The sequence below is a fragment of the Pimephales promelas genome, chromosome 6 (genome assembly GCF_988280905.1).
Source record: "Pimephales promelas chromosome 6, fPimPro1.hap1.1, whole genome shotgun sequence".
NCBI classification, from domain to species: Eukaryota; Metazoa; Chordata; class Actinopteri; order Cypriniformes; family Leuciscidae; genus Pimephales; species Pimephales promelas.
This window is the reverse complement of record NC_142774.1, coordinates 30,158,399-30,180,606: the sequence shown is the minus strand read 5'-3', so window position 1 is coordinate 30,180,606 and position 22,208 is coordinate 30,158,399. Positions and strand designations below refer to the sequence as shown.

Sequence of the window (22,208 nt, the reverse complement as noted above, 5' to 3'; positions counted from 1 at the left end):
GAGATGTCATATGATGGTCACTTGTTACACATTCAGCTGTAACTACTAAAAATCCTGGGGTTGGAAAGAGGGAGGGGGAGGAGAGAAGTGCAACAGGGGATGATGTGCATTTACAGGAAATGACGTTGCGCTTAAGAGCCGAAACAGTTTTTGTTCTAGGCGGCTGGCTGATCACAGAAATCCCTAGTAGCCACACTAAACACACACACACACAAAGGGGTGGCAAACCAGTTGGATGGATCCCTCAACTGAACTGTCTACAACAGTCCTGAGCTCAAAACACTAGTGCACACACATTAATTCACAAGGAAACATTTCAGAAGTTACATTTCAATCAAAATGCAACCTTGAAATGTAAAATAGCACTATCAGTGATTATCTTTTTAATCATTGGCAACCTTATAAAACCTGAGCACATGATGCATTGTGGGTAGGCTAATAAAGCAGGGTGAGGCTGTGTTGAAAGTCAACATGCCTTGAGAGGGAGCAAAGTCTGCTTTTATAGCCTAATCAGTGCCCATTATAAACATGTAAAATCCTTCTCCTACATTGAGTTCAAGTCTATTTCCTTCTGTTCTTCCTCAGGAGAGAGGGATGAGAGAGTTTGTTTGTTACAGAAAAAGGGATAGAGTATTAGATAAATGTAAATGAAACATATGAACTGTATTCTCAAGGGACGGGGATATAAGACGTACGAATGTGTTTGTGTGTGTATTGTGGGGGATAAAGATAGATTGTGTAAGTGTGTTTTAGTTTTGCACACATTGCGTCACACAATGCCAGTAAAGGTTACTGGAAAATCAGGTTTAACTTAAACTTCTACACTGTACGAATAGATGAATAGACTAAAGACGCACGCAGGCACGCAAACAGACATGCGCTCTGACTGACTCTCTTTGCTGGTAACACTTCTAACCAACAGTAGATCTCTGAGTCAAGGTCATCTGATGGTGACTGCGCTGATGGCTCAACCACTCGAGAGCTTTAAATATCACCAGACATGGAAGAGCCATATTGAATTGCAAAACAGTGTGATTTTGGACCAATGAGATTTCACTGTAGGCGGGGCTACAAAGCGCATCGGCACACTAATATAAATAAAAAAAATTATTTAGAAGAATTTCAGGGAACTTTGACCTGTTGTGCAAATATATTTGAACAATAGAGGATCCAAACATCATGCCCTAGGAATGTGACGTCATATCAATTTGTTGCGTGTTGAAGCGATTTCGCATGCTCAATGCAAAAAAAATATTGTTGGTTTAACTTAAAAAATGAAATAACCTGGTTGCCTTCAAATTTTACGTTCTTTGAAATGGAAAAAATGAGTTAATACAATGAAGGAGATTGATTTAATCATCATAAACTCAAAATATTATGTTATCTGAACTACATAAATTATTTAAGTTGATTTGACACAACATTTTTTCTTTTGTCAAATCAACTTAAATAATTTATTTAGTTCAAATAACTAATTATTTTGAGTGTCTGATGATCATTGTATTAACTCACTTTTTCCAGTTCAATCAACTTAAAATTAAGGCAACCAGGTTACTTCATTTTTTAAGTTAAACCAATTTTTAAGTTAGTAATCATGGAGGATAACTCTGTACTCCCATTGGTTGTAACCACATTGTGTCACTGCTCATTTGCATAACACTGAACTCTGTTTAAAGGGATAGTTCACCCAAAAACAAACCTTCAGTCATTCCCAAAGACTTTTGTTCATGTTCGAAACACAAATTAAGATATTTTTAATGAAACCTTTCTGTCTCTCACTTGAAAGTCCATTCTACTTAAGTCTGACGTTTCAAAAAGTTCATAAAAACATAGTAAAAATAATCCATATGAATCAAGCAGTTTAATTCAAGTCTTATTACTTTTCAGATGTCTTTATGAAAATAAGTATCAACATATAGGTAAAGAATATTCGATGAAGGGCCAGAAATCTCTCAGGTTTCATTAAATATATACATTTGTGTTTCAAAGCAGAATTAAAGTCTTATGAGAGTAAATAATGACCGAATTTATAATTTTGGGCTACTATTTGCAGACAGTCTCTCACTAATGCCAACTCTAATTGTAAAAAAATTTACTTTGTCAATTTTTTTAAATAAAATCACTTTAAATGCACTTAGTCTTCAGATTTTCTCATTGAACACGGACTAAAGGGTCATACACGTTTTTTTGAGAGTTTAACACTTAAAGGGTTAGTTCACCCAAAAATGAAAATTCTGTCAGTATTTACTCACCCTCATGTTGTTCCAAACCTCTATGTGTTTATTTGTTCTACTGAACATAAAGGAAGATATTTGGAAGAATGTTTTAATCAAACAGATCTCATTCCCCATTGACTACCATAGTAGGAAAAAATACATACTATGGTAGTCAATGGGGATTGAGATCTGCTTGATTAAAACATTCTTCCAAATATCGTCCTTTGTGTTCAGCAGAACAAATAAACACATAGAGGTTTGGAACAACATGAGGGTGAGTAAATACTGACAGAATTTTCATTTTTGGGTGAACTATCCCTTAAATGTAAATCAGTAATGCCGTGTGTTATTTTTAATGCTAAGAGAAAAGTTACTTTTTGTACTATGCTGTTTTTCGATGTCTTAGCTGAAGGACAGGGTGTTCTCACCGAAAAAGAAACACTTGTGAATATGTGAGTCTTCAGTATCAATGCAAGAGGGATGAGATGTTTTAAACAGTTACATATAAAAGAAGGCACGCTGCTAGGGACCATTGTGTTCTCTCAACCCTTCATTTCACACGTACACACACTACAGCAGATTTGTACATCAAAATGTGAGTGGTACATTGGTAATGCAATTAAGATGTGCACACTATAGTATAACAGTATTCACACACCAATGCTGCTTTTGTGTGGTTTGTTGGGTTCAATGGACGGGGCCTATTATTACTCACTACAACAAAGTAAAGAAGAAAGGGGAGAGAGCAGTGTGTAATGAAGCGGCATAAAAGCATTAGCAAGACAGAGAGAAATTGAGCGACTTGATTTAGACATGCAGAACTTGTGTCACTAAGGAGACCAGTGTGTGCGTGTGTGTGTGTGTGTGTGTGTGTGTGTCACACGGTGGGATATCCCAAATTAAGTCTTTGGACTAAAAGAGCTCCACCCCACAGAAGTCACTATTAATCAAACTACCTGGAGGAGAACCGTACTGAACACACACACACACACACACACACACAGCTCTTCTAGTCTGTCTATAGAGACAGTATAAGAATGCATTCATTGTGAAGTGCAGGTATTTGGTGTGTATTAGGGAGAGAGATGGGAAGAAAAGCAGAAGGGAGAGAGAGGAGATCCTGTTTCACTCACTCACACACAACTCACATACACTTGTCCAGATGTCGGTCAGGGTTAAAATCAAGCTGAGGAGGTCACATGATCAGTCATATGACTTTAAGAACACAGAAAGAGAGGTGACCTGTCTTGCTCTCCCTCTCTGTTTCCTTATTTATATCTAATAGCACATCTACAAAGTCAAGAAAGACTGACTGAAAGACTGAAGGTGGATGAATAATAAATGTGTGCGTTTCCCGCAAAGAGGAAACAAAAGTACTGAGTCAATAAAGAATGTAGAATTGAGAAATGTCCCTAAATCTTATCATTTGAGTTTGTGGGGATCAAGAAATTAAAGTGTTTGACTGGTTTGGAAGTGTTTTTCTTCTTCATAAATGAAGAAAGTTGGGCAATAGGACCAGGCAATATTGAAACTAAAATCTTTTTTTTTTTTAACAACGTTTATTAGCTAAATATTTATATATTTATCCGGAAATTACTTTGAGTGAAGGCGCAAACAAGCCATTGAATCAGGGTTGTGAATCGATTCATTAAAATGGACAGTTTGAACTGATTCATAAATAACTCAACAACTCTAAATGCATTTTTGTGTCTGAATCGGTCAAAACACTACTTGCTAATTGTTGGATCAAAAATTTGAAACAATTAATCAAAAAGGACTGTTTGAACTTATGTTAATTAACTAACCGCATTTCTGAAGTATAAGTCAAAGCAAATCTGTCTCAACGTTCATACTCGATTTGCGAGACAAATTTAACGTCTTTAGGAAACTTAATAGCCAAATAAAAAGAAAATTAAATTCATTGCTATATTCACAAAATTAAAAGATAAAAGTGTATATAAATTCTAAAAACACACATGCACCTGAATATGCTTGCCTTCTGATAATCAGATAAGCATCTGAATGGAAACAGAGAGAACTGGTTCAAGTCAGAGCCACAGCCAATCAGATTTCAAACACACACACACACACACAAATGCACGCACTACTGGGCCCCCAAAGGTCTGTCACCAAATAAACATGCCTACACATTTAACTGATGCGGTATTTAGAGTAATAACAGAGAGTCACCTGACCAGTGAGACGTGTACACACAGTGTACACGTCTCAAAAGACAAGTTGTCTTTTCTTTGTACTTCACCTGAGTGTTAATTATTTTCTAGTTCATTTAATTTCTTTTAAACTACATCCCCACAATGCAAAGCCACAGCGTGTCAGCTCTCAAGACCACTGACCTCTTTACCCCCTACGTGAAATAACCCATTCATAGGCACTCGCAGACACACACACATGCTGTGTTTTCACGTTTTATGGGGACATTCCATAGACAATGTTTTTTATACTGTACAAACTGTATATTCTATTCCCAAACACCAAAAAAAAAAAAAATCAGCATTTTTACAATTACAAAAAGCATAATTTAGTATTTTTTATGAACCGTTTTCCTCACAGGGACCAAAAACTGTCCCCAAAAGGACAAGGATTTTTTGTCCCTATAATGGGACATTTTGTTCCCATAACATAGAGTTTACCAGGACCACACACACACACACACACTTACCAAGATATCCAAATAGAGACTTAGACTTCTATGGTTTTTATATAAGGCTAATTGTATTTAATACTGACTTCTACAAGTAATACATGTATATATTTATAAATAAATAATTTGGTTTACTTCTGAATCGTTTTTCCAGTTTAAAAAGTCCCTTAAGAGGGAGGTTTTGTATGATTTAGCTCTCTTCTGCAGACAAAATTGTACCTCAGGTACAGCAAAGTAAACACAACCACCCACACACACGTTTAACAGTTATCTAACTATTGTTCTTTTATAAATCTAATTATAATTGCTACAAACTAACCCTGACTCAACAAGAAAACTTTCATTTTAAGATTAAACTATTTGTCTATGATATACAGTACCATTTTTACTTGTGAGGAATCTTTTGGGCATCCCTAAAGTAGGTCTTTATCAGATGTATAGCTACTTTTTTGGAGACAACTTCACCATTATACGCACCAGGAGGTAATTTCCACATTATTCACAGAAAAACAAGCCTCCACGGCTCTTGAAACAATTTTTGCTTAAGAAACAGTGATTAATCCTCAAATAATATTTGTGTCTTGTCCTTTCATGCAGTGCCTTTCCCCTTTGGAAAAAGAAGTACACATCTACGCTCATTAAGCAAACTCCTACGCTGACTTGAATGGGCCTTAACTTCTTTCAATCTTTTTCATTAGTTTTTTTTTTCTCTATAGATTGAGCCATCTCTCTGTCAGAAACCTGATTCTCCACACACACTAAATTATAGCACACCCCCTGAGTGCAGTTACACAACACGCATACACACACAAAAGACCCGCAGAGCAACTTTCAACACAGTTTTCGCAACACAAGGACATTCTAACCTTACAACTGTAAGATGGAAAAGAGAACAAGGGAGGGAGGGAGGGAGGGAAAGAGAGATGTCAATTTAACTTTATGAAAATAAATAAGGTCAGAGGCGAAAACATGATCGCTGGACCATCTGTGAGAAGATGACAGAGAGAACAAGAAAGAAAAACAGACAAAACATGAGACAACGAAGGAGAGAATGACAGACGTCGTACGAACTTACCTGCGCTTTTAATAGCTGTCAAAGAGAATCTACGTGTTGCATTAATCAAGCAGAACAGCCGCAATCATCCCTGTTTCTCTGTATTTCACCCTGTGTCGTGTCTGTTCTTGTAGGTTTTGACGGTCCAGAGTGATGAAAAAACTTTAAGTTTCTTGTTTTTTCTCTTTTACTTTCTGTCTCCAAACTGTTTCACTTCCCCGTCCCTGCTGTTCGTTCCCCTGTGTCTCTCCTTCACTGGCGAGGAGAAGGAGGAGGGAGGGAGAACGAGAGAGAGCGAGTGGAGAGAGAGAGAGAGAGAGAGAGAGAGAGAGAGAGTAATTAGTGCTAGTCTCTGTACCTGCCTCTCACTGACATAATCTTCACATTCCTCTGCTGTGAGGAGGGGGGAAAAAATGAACAAAAAAATTTAAGAATACTGGCCCAGTCTGAAATCCAGAGGGTCAAAAAACAAACTTATCGCAAAAAAAAAAAAAAAAAAGATATACTGTATTTAAGGAATATGAAATCTTCACACAGTGATAAGATGAAAGAGAGAGAGAGTGTGTATGTGTGTCTAGAGCAGTTAGTACCGGGAAATGTTTCTCACCGGGTTGGTCTGAGCAACCTGTTCCTTTCTCTGTGTGTGTGCGCGTCTCAGAAACTCACCAAACCAGAATGCTTCCAGGCTCTCGGATTGGAAACGCTATCCTCCCTCAACCTGGAGACAGGCCAGATCAGCATTCCACACACACACACACACACACACACACACACACACACCTTACAAATATAAGAGCCCACCACCCCATTTGGTTTCTCCGATTTATGCAATAAAGGCCTTAAAGTGGCACAAAGATGAACACACACTCTGTTTCTCATAGACCTCTGGGAATGTTAATAATAACGGGAACTTTTTTTTTTCAATCTCCCAAATAACCATTTCACCTAGTTCACTGACCTCAAGCTTGTGTGTGTATTTCAAATTATTACTTCATGAAATGCAATCATAGACAACATGTCACTTACTGTCTACAAAAACTAGATGTGATGTTTAACATGCTGTCTATTTATTGATTTACGTGTGTTCTTGCATTTATTTATTTTTGTATGGTTTTATATGTAAAGCACTTTGGTTCAGCCATGGTTGTGTTTTAATAGTGCTATATAAATAAATAAAAGAAAGAAAGAGAAAAGAACACGTCACGTACACGTATTAATAAATAAATGTGCCACGTATACATGTATTAATCATTTGCTCTCACATGTATGTACACGTATTAATCATTTGCTCTCTCATTTGCTATGACTAAATTACAATTACGTTTCTCGTTACAAACTCACAGGCAACATTTTATTTTAACGTGATGTACAGTAGTTGCACATTACTTGTACTTACTATAGTAATATAACTGTACATTATGTATCACTAACCCCAAATCATACCCTAACATTAACCCTTTAGTCGATTGTCTTGCCAGGCAAACAAATGGTTCATCTACTAATACACTCTAAAAAATGCTGGGTTGTTTAAACCCAAAGTTGGGTCAAATATGGACAAACCCAACCGTTGGGTTTTTGGCCATTTTTTAACCCAATAGTTGGGTTTGTCCATATTTGACCCAACTTTCCAGCATTTTTGATTGGAACATTTCACTAAAACATTGATTCCTTAACTTGGCTGAAAACAGAAATGAATGAACCAACCCCCATGTGTGAAACACAAGTCTCTGAGAAGAGTTCTATTTATTCTCACACAGAGAAAAAGCCTTTCATACAAGCAATGCATTCAACGCACCTTCTCCTCGCTCAATAGACAGACAATGCAGAGAGAAAACAAGAGACGGAGAGAGATCGGAAACACTTCCTCAATGCTGGACATGACAAAGGCTTACAGGTGAATTACACATAAGCGAGAGCAGTAGGAGTGGACAAAATTACATTCCACATCTCTGGTTGCAGAGTCACTGTATGACGGTGACACAGCAAATTCAACATAACCTAGACTAGGGGAGCCTTTTTTGTATCTTAGTATATTTATTTTTGGGGGGTACTACACGCTGATTTCACACAGCCGCCATTTTGAAATCGAAAGCGAGGCTCCGGTGGGAAGAACTTTTTACATTCTGAATTATATATATATATATATATATAAAAATATTTTATTTATAAATGAATTTCACTGTAAGTATGAAAGAAATGTATGTACATTTTTAGAATAACTAATTTCTACATTAAACACAACAATACGCCATCAAATTTGCGACTCTCTTATGATTAAAAGCAACACTTCCAGTTTTCTTCCCACCGAGGCTATTTTAAAATGGCGGCTGTGTGAAATCAGCGTATAATGACATAAATTGCTAAGCTTTTAATTAAAAGGTAAATGAAACCATGCGGTAGGGTCAGTATGTTTTAATGAGTAGTTTTTGTTTTGAATTACTGGGTGGATTTGAGACTCTGAGCGTTAGAATGTTAATCTGTTTAAAACCAATCACACTCCTGCCTGAAGGGGGGGGGGGGGATACAATCACACACTTTCTCCCACACACACACTCATTAACATGAGGCTTGAAAACATACACACAATAGGTCATTTGCAGGCCCAAAACATACATACACCACCCCCTCAACCCAAAACAAATACACACCCAGAGGAAACATTTATTTGTGCTTTACCTCTATTAAGCTTTCGTTTTCATTTACACATACTATTCAAACATGAGGTTGGTAAAATGTTTTAATGTTTCTGAAAGAAGTTCTAACCAAAGCTGCATTCAAATACAGTATGAACAGTAATATTCTAATGCGGATTTGATGCTCAAGAAACGTTATGTTATTCTGATCACAGTTGAAAAAGGCTTGTGTTGCTTAATATTTATGTGGAAACCGTGATACATTTTTTTTCATGAATCTTTGATGAACAAGGTTCACATGAACTGCATTAATTAACAATATACATGTATTTGCGGTCCGTTTTGATAAACTAATGCATCCTTGCTGAATAAAAGTATTCATTTCTTTAAAAATAACTGTAGTGTCTTTGATGTTTCTCTTAAAATTCCTATAGCAGAAATGAAAATTAAATGAGACATCTGTAAAATTATTAGAATTTGGCTTTGGAAGGATTTGATGAGAAATGTTCATACTGAATTATCTTACTTTTAATTGCAGCAATTTGTATCTTGGTCTAACTGAGCAAGTTTATGACATAACTGTAAAAAAAATTGTTGGTTTAACTTTAAAAGTAGTAACCTGGTTGCCTTAAAATTTTAAGTTCATTGAACTGGAAAAAGTGAGTTTATACAATGAAGGAGATTGATTTAATTAGAAGAAACTCTAAAAAATTATATGTTATCTGAACTAAATAAATTATTTAAGTTGATTTGACAAAAGAAAAAATGTTGTGATTACTAATCATGAAAAGATTTTTTTTTTTTACAGTGATCTTGCTAGGGTGTTGTTCTCCAGCGACAAATCTAAAAAGCAGGAGACATTAGCAAAATTCTGAAACATTGCTGTTTAAAAAGAAAACAATTGAGATTTTTAGATGAATACATAAATTTGAGATATTTTGGATAAAAATTGTCTGCTAAATGAATAAACAACTGATTTTTCAGTCCTTATCATTGTGCAGTTCTCAAATATAAATTATTACAACACAAATTAACAAGTTGACAATGATTTATGATGTGGATATCAGCACTATGTTTATCACAAACCTTCCCACTTTAACAAAAGACACGAAGTGGCAAAAAGGATATTTTGACTGTATGAGGGTGACCTTGTCCTCCGGCTGCACTTCTGAACAATACTCTTATCAAAGTTGTTCCCTCTTTGTCTCAGCCTCACAAAAATCTCATACATATATAACTTCATTCATCTGAGACGCAAGCATTACAGTAAGTCTTAATTCTAACCCAACGAAACTCACCTATAAAGATTCATCCCCATCTACAAACTAAGATTGTCAGCTCTACGACAATGAATTTCGATTTTGTCCTCCAGATCTATTATTCAATTACACCTGGAACATAAAATTTAGTGGTGACCCAGTGATACTGATGTATCCCAAACTTAATTTGATTGTGTTCAATCTGCTTAAATATATGTAAAATTTTAGTTTACTTAATCAGCTTGTGTTGGATTACATGATTGATAAGCATGCTTTGCATATGGTTGAATTAAGAAAGAATAAATGTTAAAATTAAATTTATGTGGGTTTTTTTTTGGTTTGTTTTTTGAGAAAATGAGAAAAGCGGAAAACTTAATAGTGGGTTACCACTGTGGAGAAGAGGGGAGCGTTTTGTTTGACAGTGGACTGATTTATTTGTTTTAATGTTTGGTTGAATGAGCATGTTAATTTTATAGCAGTCAAGATGCTAATATGTGCTACTGCGAGCAAATAGCTAATCAATTTAATTATGTGTTACTCAAATAAATTAAATATTATTGGATGAATGAATATAAAAAAAATTACCTGAATCATGTCCGGAAGCCATTTAAAAAAATTACCTTGAGACTACTTTAATAGGGCCGCTTAAAATGACTTAATTCCATTATGTTGAAGTTACATGAACAAATTATGTTTGTTTAACATAAACCAATTATGTGGAACCTGTTGAAAAAATAATTAAAGTAAACATATTATTTTTTGAGTGTAGACACAGACTTGCAGATTACATTACATCTATTTTACTACAATTTTACTTCGTAAGATACATTTTTAGACAGTACCGTTGATCTGGATGTTTACTTTGACATTACAGCCGATACGTTACATATACAAGTTTATTTTTTAGACATTACCGCCGATACGTTACATATACAAGTTTACTTTTTAGCCATTACTACCGATTATGTTACATCTAAGTACTTACTTCTACTTTTTTTATATACAGTATTGGCGATTAAGTTAATGACAATAACAATGCAACTGAAAATATTTTCAAATGAAGCTAAAGCAACCGTTGCATTTCACATAGCATCAAGTCGTTTAATTCCTGATTGAATCACAGTTTTCAACAAAAACTTGCATTAACATTCAACAATACTGTGTCTAAAAATTAAAATAAGTAAATTTGTAGTAAAATAAACAACAATTGAAGTAAATGAATGTTTTAGACACAGTATTGCTGATTATGTTACGTCTATTTTAGTCTACCAACAAAAATAGTTCCAAATTAAGATAAAGCAACCATGGCGAGTCACAGAGCAATAAAAATGTCATGTTTAATTCCTGAAACAATCAGTTTCCCTTGCATGATCAATTCAATTACTCAGTCACAATGCACAAAACTACAATCACTTATCACTACTGCAGTAAAGACGGCTCTAGAATGCACAAACACAGACTTATATGAATATCAGCAATACTGTCTAAAAAGTGTGTGTAAAGTGGATATTTGGGCTGTGCGTGTGTAGATGGATTGTGGGATGAAAGCATGGCGCGCGTGCTTAAACCTCTGCACTGTTAGAACAATCGTTCTCCTCTCCATCTCGACCAGCTTTTCAGATTACCAGTTTATTGCACAAATTCCTCATCAGCTTATAGCACAACGTCCGATTTAGCGTCTTCAAAACACACTGCCATTTAACCTAGTAATAAATCAGAATTACTACTAACAAATCCTAAGCAAATACCTAAAAGAATTTTTAATTTCAAGAATAAAAACACCATTTTACATTTATTTATTTTATTATCTTTGAGGATGTGATAAAATTAGTTTTAGCTCGTTCTGGAAACGTCTTTTAGCAACCATGTCCCCAGAGGATAGTTAGAATGTTCCTCAAGTTAAAAAACACACACAAAGGCATGGTGTGAGAGGGTTTCATTCCAGTTTTGTGTGTAAATGAGTGCGCAGGCCCAGCTGACACAACACTCAACTTTCTGAGATAACAAGAGCCTTCTCTTCTTCCTCCATTCACTTTCACAAAAGCCATCTAGTGGTGTAAATGGCTACTCACTTTTCATACTTTTCATTCAAAGTTATTGAGTTGAATCACAATGAATAGCCTTTGTATAGGTGTTTTTTTCCCCCTCAGACATTACCTCTGCAAAGGGCACATACAGTTACCTTAAAACATGGTTAGGGAATAAGCACAATTTAAAGTCCAAATATTTAATCTCTTCAAATCTGACTTAATTTTCTACAAAAAAGATATTTTGAGAAATGTCTCATGTTTATAATCAATATAATGGTAGTCAACGGTAACCAAAACTGTTCAGTTACCAACATTTTAAAAAATAGTGTATGTTTTCCACAGCAGAAACTCATACAGGTTTGGAACAACATGAGTAAATAATGACAGAACTATCATTTAAAGTTCCCCTGTAGTCAATAATTTGATCAAACTAATCTTTGATAACAAAAACGACATATTTATGCCTTCAAATAGCTTGAATGTAACTCTACAACCGTGCTTCATTTAGTATACAGAAACACAAATATGCAAATGAGCCCCGTCTCCACTCACTCATGCAGGCTTTTCTACAAGTTGATGTATCAGAATGGTAATGCACTTTATGTATCGCTCTCTACATCAGCAACATGGCATCATGACTTTTGCGTAAACAAACACTACTTTCAAGTCAAGTGGCATGTTATCTAAACGCATTTTGAGCTATCCGCGTGTATGCGTGTACGTCTACGCCGTTAAATGTCTGAGTGATTCCGCGTTTATGTACACGCCGTTAAATGCGCGAGCGAAACGAAGCAAAGCGTAGATCTACATCTGGGGGAGCGATATTTTTTTTATAAAATGTTCCCGTTCACCATTTCAGAGTCAGCTGCCTAAAAAAAGCAGCATCCCTACAAAAGAACATCATAGAAAGTCAGTGGAGAAAGTTATATAGTTCATCAGAACATCGTAATATGCACCATACGTAATTATCTCAAGTTACAGAAAATTATACCAAGATAGGTAGCTTCTCTTGAGACTCCCCTGCTTTGCAGCAGTTAATGATATGCTAAAGCCCACCCATACCTTGATGTGATTGGTTACAAGCTAATTTGTGACATAAGAAACTTAGAACCGTGTTTTTGACACTGCAGTTTTAATGAGAAAATACTCATAAGTGAGTAATGACTTGTGAATTTGCACATGGTTTGTCTTAAAGCATATTAAAAACACCACATATACATGAACTACATTAAAACTTGATTTTCACCACTAAATGAAAGATATATTTTTCATTTCTTTAGATAATTGAACTTGTTTATTAAGGGATTAGTTCATTTTAAAAAAAAACTTTGCTGATAATTTACTCAGCCCCATTTCATCCAAAATCTCCATGTCATTCTTTCTTCAGTCGAAAAGAAATTAAGGTTTTTGATGAAAACATTCCAGCATTTTTCTCCATATAATGGACTTCAATGGGAACCAAACGGTTCAAGGTCCAAAAGTTTTATAAGCTCAAATGGTCTCCTTGCTCTGTACTGTGATGCGCGTTCGTGACTCTCCTGTTTGAACTCATTTATCAAAATGAACAAATCTTTTTTCGTGTCATTTGGTTGATTCAACGTACGAAATGAACAAGTTGACTCGGGAAAAGATTCGTTCATTTTGATGAACGAGTTTGAATAGGAGAGTCACGAACGCGCATCACAACACAGAGCAAGGCGAAGGCTTTTTTTTTTTTTAAATAAGCTTTTGTTTCATTTGATAAGACCCTTACTCATCGTCTGGAATTGTTTAAAGACCTTTGAACAATTTGCACTGAAACTGTCTTTTGGACCTTGAACCGTTTGGTTCCCATTGAAGTCCATTATATAGAGAAAAATGCTGGAATGTTTTTATCAAAAACCTTAATTTCTTTTCGACTGAAGAAAAAAAGACATGGATATCTTGGATGACATGGGGGTGAGTAAATTATCAGCAAAAGTTTTTTTAAAAGTGAACTACTCCTTTAAGACAACAATTATCTGGACAGCCCATCCTGACTCAATGCCAACACACTTTCCACTGCGACATTCATTACACTCTTCATTGCCACATTACTTTATTGGCCTTGTATTTTGTGCATTTATACATAGCATAACACTAGTACCACGTCATCTTATTAAACAACTATGAAAATCTGAAAAGTTCCCTGAACCGTGTGCCACTTCTTAATACAATAAAGTTTAAAAAGGCAGTCCACCAAACAGGTCCTTCATTCTACATTTTGATTTGTTGCTAGTTATAGTGCAACTAGACTTTAGCTACAGCATGGCAGCTTTCAGTAGTGCTTGTCAGCAGTTTCCATTAAATATTACTTTCTGTTCATGGCACTAGAAGATCCTTCTTTCTGTATGTTGATCACTTGTTGGTAATTGTTTGCTAATTTCAGCAGCAAAAGTATCTATAACCGCAGGCTTTGGTTCTGAACACTAATCATCATGAATATACTTTTGTGGCAGTCCAGTCAAAATTCACGCTACGGTTCAGAGGCCAAACCAGCAGCAAACTCCACCAAAGTACGTGTAGGTCTTCCGGACATTCCTTTTCTCAGGTATGGGACTTCGTCCTTATTGCTCATGACCCCGGCAATGTCGAGATGAGCCCAATGATCAGCTGTCACAAACTCTCTCAGAAAGGCTGCAGCGGTGCAGGCGCCACCAGAACTGTGAGGTCACAGACCAGTTCAGTGTCATGGCAACCAAAAACAAGCACGGTAAACAGATAACAAATACAGTGCTAATCATAAACTTGGGGTCGGGTAAGGTTTTATGTTTTTGAAAGAAATCTCATGCCTACCGAGTGTGGATTTATTCGATCGAAAATACAGTGGTATTGTGAAATTTTATTACACTTTAAATGTATTGAATAGATGTATTTTAAATTAATTAAATTTATTTCATTGATGTCAAAGCAGAATTTTCAGCATCATTATTCCAGTCTTTGATGTGACACGATCCTTCAGAAATCATTCTAATATGCTGATTTGCTGCTCAAGAAAATATTTTATGTTATTATAACAGTTTTATAACATATTTTTGTGGAACCCATGCTTTTTCAGGATTCTTTGAAGTTCAAAAACAGTAATAATTTGAAATATATATATATTTTTAACATCTCTTTTGATCAATTTAATGCATGCTTGCTGAATAAAACTATTAATGTCTTAACGCATGTAATAAGGAAAATAATTTAATGGGTAAATGTAATGTAGACATTTTCCTATTGAAACAGGAAGTTGGGTCGGGACATATCAAAGAGCTTCAGTGCATCCAAAAGCATATATGGTCTGAGTATGTACTGCATAAGAATTTCTCGACCATTATAAATTAAATATATGCTCTATAAAGTATGTACGTGTATTATGAATACAATATGGACATGCTTTGTTTACCATGATGGTAAACATCTGGATGTTTGGACTTTTTTTAATTATCCAAAATCTTTAGTTCACATTACACCCCAATAAAACCCTGATCTGCTACTTGCTACTGCTAGTCAATGGCCAGTGGAATTAGAGGGACGGAGCATTTGAAAAAGATTGAAACCATATGAATAAGCATTAATGAATGTGCAAGAGTGCATATGTACCGGCTGTATTTTCCAACGTTATTCAGATCTGCCAGGGCACTGTCTGTTACTTGTCGGGTGTAATGTTGAAACAGTGGCATCCTCCACACTCTGTCACCAGTAATAATGCTTGCCTAGGAGGACAAACATTATAATATAAACACATCAGCTCACCCAAAGTCTGAAATGGCAGTGATGATTGAAGTGTTATTCAAATCATTTTGACAATCACATTTGAGCGACGTCGCTCATTACCTTATGCAGCTGCATCCACAGCCAATCAGAGTTGGTAAAGACTCCTGTAGCAGCAGAACCTAAGGCCACATCCATAGCACCTGTCAGAGGAACAAAGACAGAGAGAAATCCTTAATACAATTACATGTGTACTTAAAAAAAGCACAAATGTGAATACAGTGTGCATGTCTGTACCTGTAAGTGTAGCCGCATTGATGATTGCTCTGGGATTGAAATTATGAGCATAACACAGAGCATCAGCCAAAATCAGTCTGCCCTCTGCATCGGTGTTGTCAACCTACCAAAGAAATACATTTCTTGCTCAGCATTTCTAATGTAGGACAGTTAGGCTATTTGTTACAGAGAAAAGTTTAGCAGAAATGCTCTTTGATTTGATTTTCATTTTATAGTTCATAAACAAAAAAAAAACATAAATAGCAATAATCTTGGCATACTTTGCCTAAATATTTACAGTAAATTAACATAAACTTTTGTTTTATACATAATAAGTGTCCACTACTTAAAACGACCCCAAAATGTTATTCTGTGTGGATGCATTAAATTGAACAAAAGTGACCGTAAACACTTGACTTACAATGTTACAAATATATACTTAAAAAAAAAAAGTTATTTTGAATTTCTATTCGGTGAAATATACATCATTAATTTTGTAACAAACTCTGTTTTTAACTTTGATTATGATTTTTTTATTATTATTTCTGAAGGATCATTTCAAATTCTAAATTTTAAATTTATGCTTAAGTTAAGCAAACTTAAATTTAGCTATGCTAGCATAGGAGGAATAAAATACACTTAAAATAATTCAATTAAAATGGAAAACAGCTGTTTTAAACTGTAATAATATTTCACAGTATTGATGTTTTTGCTTTTATTTTTGTTCAAATAAATGCAGCCTTGGTGAGAATGAGACTTCAACTTCGTTCTAGTAGCTTGCGTGTGTACGTCACTTAAAGGGATAATTTAGTAGCTTATCCCTTTCTTAAAGGGATAGTTTAGTAGCTTGCATGTGTACGTCACTCATTGTTTACACAGATTTCGGAAGTTTTTTTTTTTTTACCTTTCACTAAACATATCGAGGGATTGGAGCCAGAGGGGCGTAAGTGGCATTTTGGGCGAATATGAGTTCTTTATATCAAAATAAAGGTCTCGATGAGCTATAAAAATACCTATCTGAGATCAAACTCTATTGAATAAAGCAACAAAAAGGCTTATCTGACGCATTTGATTTTTTTTTTTTTATGTTTTAGAACATGTTCATTGTGTTAGGGCCAATCCCAATTCTACCCCTTACCCCTTCCCTTTCCCCTAGCCCTACCCCTTCGCCTTCCCCTTGACCCTTGAAACAGAGTGGCAATGCGTAGGGGTGAAAATATTCCCCTAAGAAATGGGACACCACTACGCCTCCGTTAAACGTCATTATAAGTCGTCGCTAGCGCCTACGTCACAGGAGATGCGCCGATGTTTATCACGACTTCCAAGATCGCGTCGACAGCTACAGTTATCTCAGTCGCGTGGGTTACAGCTATTTTCTTGCATCTTGTGAAGTTCGCAGGAAACAACGGAGACGACGAAAATATGTTGCGGGACTATCGTTAGCAAACTACAGTAATTTTAGCGATTTTTTTTTTTTTTTTTTTTTTTTTTACAAACGTTTCTGTGAAGAAACTGACCGTAAATATGAACACAATATTGAATGTAACATAAAGCAAATCATTATTTGTCGTTATAATACTTATTAAAGCCACAAATACTTAAATTTATGGGTCTCCTTTGTCGCTTGGGCAGCCAGCCTGGGTTAGCAGTGACACTTCTCATACCCCTTCGTTTGAAGTGTGCTCCCGAAAAATCTTCGTTTGAAGGGCTATCTGGCCCTTCACCCTAGCCCTCCCCTTCCAACCAAAAGAGAATTGGGACAGCCCTACCCCTTCACGTGGACGCGCAAAACGGAGGGGAAGGGGAAAGTGAAGGGGTAAGGGGTAGAATTGGGATTGGCCCTTAATATGCCATAATTTTTTTTACTTAAATACTCATTCATGCAAGTATGCCTGTGGTTGCAATGTTTGTGATTTAAGGTTAATAATACAGGTGATTGAAGTGTGGTCAAAATTTTGTTTAGTCTCTCCTTTAAAGTTTGTTAAAAGCCACTTACGCCCCTCTGGCTCCAAGCCCTCGATATTTAGATATATCGAAATCGCCTTCCATTGCGATTTCCTGTATATCTAAATAGGTTTATATCGTCACAGTGAGAGGTAAAACTTCCGAAATCTCTGTCTAAACACTGAGTGACGTACACGCGCAAGCGATCACTTCCGGCGGAATGTTGGACACGGTTCAGTTGGACATAGGACAACTGATTCAGATCAATTGGACGTGACTGTGGTTACAAGAGGTAAAAACGATATAAATACTGTTCGTTTTCTAACACAAACCGCTCGTTTCGTGTCTTAGGCCATCAATGTGTACTTACATTTACGAGTCATTAAATCATGTTTCATTAGGACTTCTCTGTGCATGCTCTTTGACGTGTACCCCCTAAACCTGCATTATATGATTGATAGACAACACCGGTTTGACCGAAAAATGTCAAAATTGAAAATACTGTGGAAACAAAGACACCTCCATCTTGGATGCCCTTGAGGTAAGCTAAAACATATCAAAAAATAATTTCAAAGTCAACAATCCCTTTAAGTTTATCATAAACTCAATATTGCAAATTTTTGTTTAATTTGATTGAAATACAACAACATTTAGCAGACACACTTTTGAAGTGCATGTGTGAGTGGAGAATACCTGAATGGTTTTGCCATTTCTGGCACGGACAACATCACCAGGTTTGTTTGCTTTTCCACTAGGCATGTTTTCACAGAGTGGTGCCAAACCTGAAACAGGGAAGGTGAGATTAGTTTGTGTGTGAACAGTTATGAAAAAGCAGATGCTAAAGCACAGTGCCTCGTGCAGTGGACAGACCGATGATATTGATCGGAAGATTCAGAGCGGCTGCAGTCACAATTGCAGAACACACAGTGGCTGCTCCACCCATATCTGCTCTCATGGCATCCATGCCTGACGAGGGCTTCAAAGAGATTCCACCACTGGAGATATATGGACACACAAGTTATGTGGGTGTTTTGACAGATGCTATTGATGTTTTCAGGTTCTGTACAGGTGCAGTTACCTGTCAAATGTGATTCCTTTTCCCACCAGTACAAGAGGAGGCTGTGCAGAGTCTAAAGCACCTTTGTAATGTAGCTCGAGAAAGATGGGGGGCTCCTCTGAGCCTTTAGACACACTGAGAAAAGCCCCCATATGCTCACTTTCAATCCAAGACTGAGGCCTTGAAAAGTGAAAGAAATATACACAGAAAAGTGATTTGTGAAAAAATGTCAAGTTACTTTCATTTATATAGGGCTTTTAACAACATAGATTGTTTCAAAGCAGCTTAGTTTACAGTGATAATGTGAAATTAAAGTAACAGAAATTGATTTGACTTTACAGCAGCTCGAGAAAATTGTTATTGTCCAGCAAAAGTTAGTTTTGATTGATTCACTTCCATTGCAAAGATCATTAGTTATTAACTTAGGGGCCGCTTACACGACATTCTAACAGGAAACCCTTAATGCGCTCTGACCGGCTCACCTGCAAAATAACAGTGAAAATGAAAATGCAAACCAAGGTGCGATCACTGAAAAATTTGGAAAAACGTTATCATCTCTGCGTTACCGCTGACGGTATGCACATACGTATTACGTTTTTAGTCAATATACTAATGATCATTCATCTAGACTCTATAGGTATATGCATTTATATATATGTATATATATATATATATATATATACACACACACACACTTATTATATACTAATCCAGTATATATAATAAGTATTTATACTTATTATATACTTATACTTATCCAGTAATGCCAGACAATAAGTTGTCTGGCATATATTTCATAAATAATAGAATCATCAGTAAAGAATAGGGTGATTGACTTTAAAGAGGATCTATTATGTTTCTTCATCTACAACTTTCTTTAACGTGTCATGTTGCTGTTTGAGTATGAAAAAGGTCTGCAAAGTTACAAAAGCCTAAACTCCACTCCAAAGGGAGATATTCTGTATATTAGTAAGCACTGTTTCTGAACTTCCTAAAATGCCTTCCTAAATAATTCTTCCCCAAGGCATGTGCAAAATAAAAATGGCCTGGTTGAGTAATGTCAGTAGTGTGTTGAAACTCACTGTTATGGTAAGGAGCATGACAATTCTGAGAAAAGCTCAAAGCAATTCACCAATCACAACACACTGGTCCTCCTAAACCTCAGTCAACATTCACAAACAGCATTGCAAAGTTGTATATATATATATATATATATATATATAAATACACACACGTACATACATATATACATACACACACACACACACACACACACACACACACACACACACACACACATATATATATAGACACACATATACAGTATATACACACATGTGTGTGTGTGTGTGTGTGTGTAATAGAAGGGCGTTTTTGAACATTGAAACATTTGAATGCATGAAACCCTATTCTAGTAGACCCTCAAAATAAAAAACTTAGTAAAACTGAATACAAAGTTAAATGAACTTTGACATTTACCTCTTGTGGACAGTGACTCTATGAGCAAAAGGTGACAGTTTCTGCTCTATAGTGTTTGCGAACACTGTGGGTGTGATGTGATTGGCTGGAGCTTCCATCAGCTGTCTGGCGAGGTTCTGCCCATCCCCATAGAGAACACCTTTCTTCCAAGCTGAATCCACACTGCTAAGGAACAAGACAGAAATGAACTTACGAGAAAGATGATAAAGTGTCAGACTTAGTATGAGTGTAAGGTGTGCTCTGTGTGAGAATTTATTACAAATCATGCAATCCATTTCCTAAGAAACTGAATACATGAATCTATTTAGTATACCTCCCATGTGGTTGGGTCGTGACACGGACCTTCTTCTTGGTCTTCAGCTCATCATACTCAAAAAGCCCGAGCACAGCGCCCTCTGCAGCTGACTGTCCGTCTCCACAAGTGTCCACCTCCACATGGGCTACCTCCAGATCCTGAAGCTGCCTGCAGCCCACTGTACAAACACAGGCAGACATATTAGGAACATTTTAAATAATGTATTAAAAACCATGTTCTCACTTCACAACACATGTATTGTAAAGATCTGAACACAAAAAACATGCTGTTGTAAGGGGAACTTATTATAATGTAGAGTGAAATGAGTAGAGTGAACTTTTATAGATAGATTTTTATATAGATAGATAAATTTTATAAGAAACTAAAGCCTACTGGGACCATTTAAATATATGGATTGTGATTTTTTTCCACGACAATTAACCTCACTGTATCCAAACATTTTAACAATTGAAGGCAGTACAACAAATACTACCAAGAAGACGCACCATTTAATTGTAAAATATGTATTTATGCATTAGATTTCAGTAACTAAATTTGTTTGTTGTTGTTGCAAAAAACAAAAACAAAATCAGCAATCTTCAGAACTCATTCATCGAGATATTTGAGCAAAATAATAATTTTTCAAGTTATTTTGGGAGGAAATATTACTGAGACCCTTCACCCACATTACACACACATTAATGGCACTTACCTGACACAGCTGCACGAATGCTTTCCTTACAGTTGTCCCAATTTTCGTTTCCACACACACCTGTGCCGCTTTTACCCAGACCAACAACAACTACACTAGGGAAGTCCTTTAAAAGAAAAAGACTTGTCAAGATTAATATATCAGGCAATTCTTACACATTACGCATCTAAAGGCAGCCAAAACATCTATAAGTGAGTTCACACCTGATGTAAACCATAGAAAATCCGACTCTTCCCTTTCTTCAGAGGAGGCCCAGATCTACAGAGCAGAGAGGGGGGGATGTGGGCATGTCAAATAATGGATCGTGCAGAAAGGCGCGGTACGGTACAGGAATGCAAAGATCGAGTGACTTACATGGACAGCATTTCTGACAGTTTTCCTGAGACGGTCCTGTCAAATGCCGCTGCAGCCTCCGTGAAATGCACCCCGTCATTGTCTGACAGTTTCTCATACACGCCTAAAACTAAGCCCTAAATAAACCCATTCACACACAACAATAAAAACAAAAACAAATCGCTTGTTAGTGACGTCCATACACAGAAACATTTAGCTGACACGCCAAGTTATGAAACTTACTTTTCTTGAGTTGGAGGTGATATTAGAGTCCGAAAACAGTCTGCAGTTGTGTTTTCGGATTGCAGTAAGCAACACCCTTCTGAATGGTATCAACATCGTGTCTAAATAGACAAATACTGACTCAACCGTGATTCAAACATAGGATTCAAGAGGTAATTCTTAGAAAGCATTACACGTGACATTGGAAGGTTGAGAGAATCGCGCGTGGTCGCAGCTAATGACGTCAACAAAAGACGACGATTTATTACAAAAGTCCTAAAGGGAGTGCACTATGGAAGCTTGTTGTCGCTTATTTGTA

At 36.2% G+C, this 22,208-nt stretch overlaps 2 protein-coding genes across 6 annotated transcripts in view; both read right to left on the bottom strand.

Annotated features, from left to right (window-relative positions):
* rbm47 (RNA binding motif protein 47) overlaps positions 1-6,206 on the bottom strand; it is a 30,949-nt gene extending 24,743 nt beyond the window's left edge. For all 4 annotated transcript variants that reach the window (XM_039692083.2, XM_039692109.2, XM_039692119.2 and 1 more), the window contains exon 1: positions 5,954-6,206. The gene's annotated coding sequence lies outside the window, so the exon portion shown is untranslated. The remainder of the gene's footprint in view (positions 1-5,953) is intronic.
* A 7,413-nt stretch (positions 6,207-13,619) lies between these two features.
* On the bottom strand, positions 13,620-22,138 carry lap3 (leucine aminopeptidase 3). Of its 2 annotated transcripts, none has more exons than XM_039692140.2 (13): positions 21,911-22,138; positions 21,689-21,804; positions 21,538-21,592; positions 21,335-21,440; positions 20,641-20,800; positions 20,328-20,489; positions 18,870-19,028; positions 18,662-18,786; positions 18,485-18,573; positions 15,869-15,971; positions 15,695-15,774; positions 15,461-15,573; positions 13,620-14,535 (listed from the first exon to the last, which is right to left on the bottom strand). In XM_039692140.2, the coding sequence occupies exons 1-13, from the start codon at positions 22,004-22,006 to the stop codon at positions 14,349-14,351; spliced, it is 1,551 nt and encodes a 516-aa protein (XP_039548074.2). In that variant the 5' UTR covers positions 22,007-22,138; the 3' UTR covers positions 13,620-14,348. The 2 variants fall into 2 exon arrangements, with proteins under 2 accessions (XP_039548074.2, XP_039548065.2); XM_039692131.2 differs by having other exon boundaries at positions 20,328-20,492; positions 21,911-22,137.
* Positions 22,139-22,208: the final 70 nt, after the last annotated feature.

Bases quoted from the DNA above. Each gene is read 5' to 3' on its own strand.
- lap3 (XM_039692131.2), bottom strand. From the start codon at position 22,006: ATGTTGATACCATTCAGAAGGGTGTTGCTTACTGCAATCCGAAAACAC. The intron at 21,441-21,537 runs GTGTGAACTCAC...TTTCTTTTAAAG, and splicing joins TTTTCTATGGTTTACATCAG to GACTTCCCTAGTGTAGTTGT. The intron at 14,536-15,460 runs GTACATATGCAC...GTGACCTCACAG, and splicing joins AACGTTGGAAAATACAGCCG to TTCTGGTGGCGCCTGCACCG.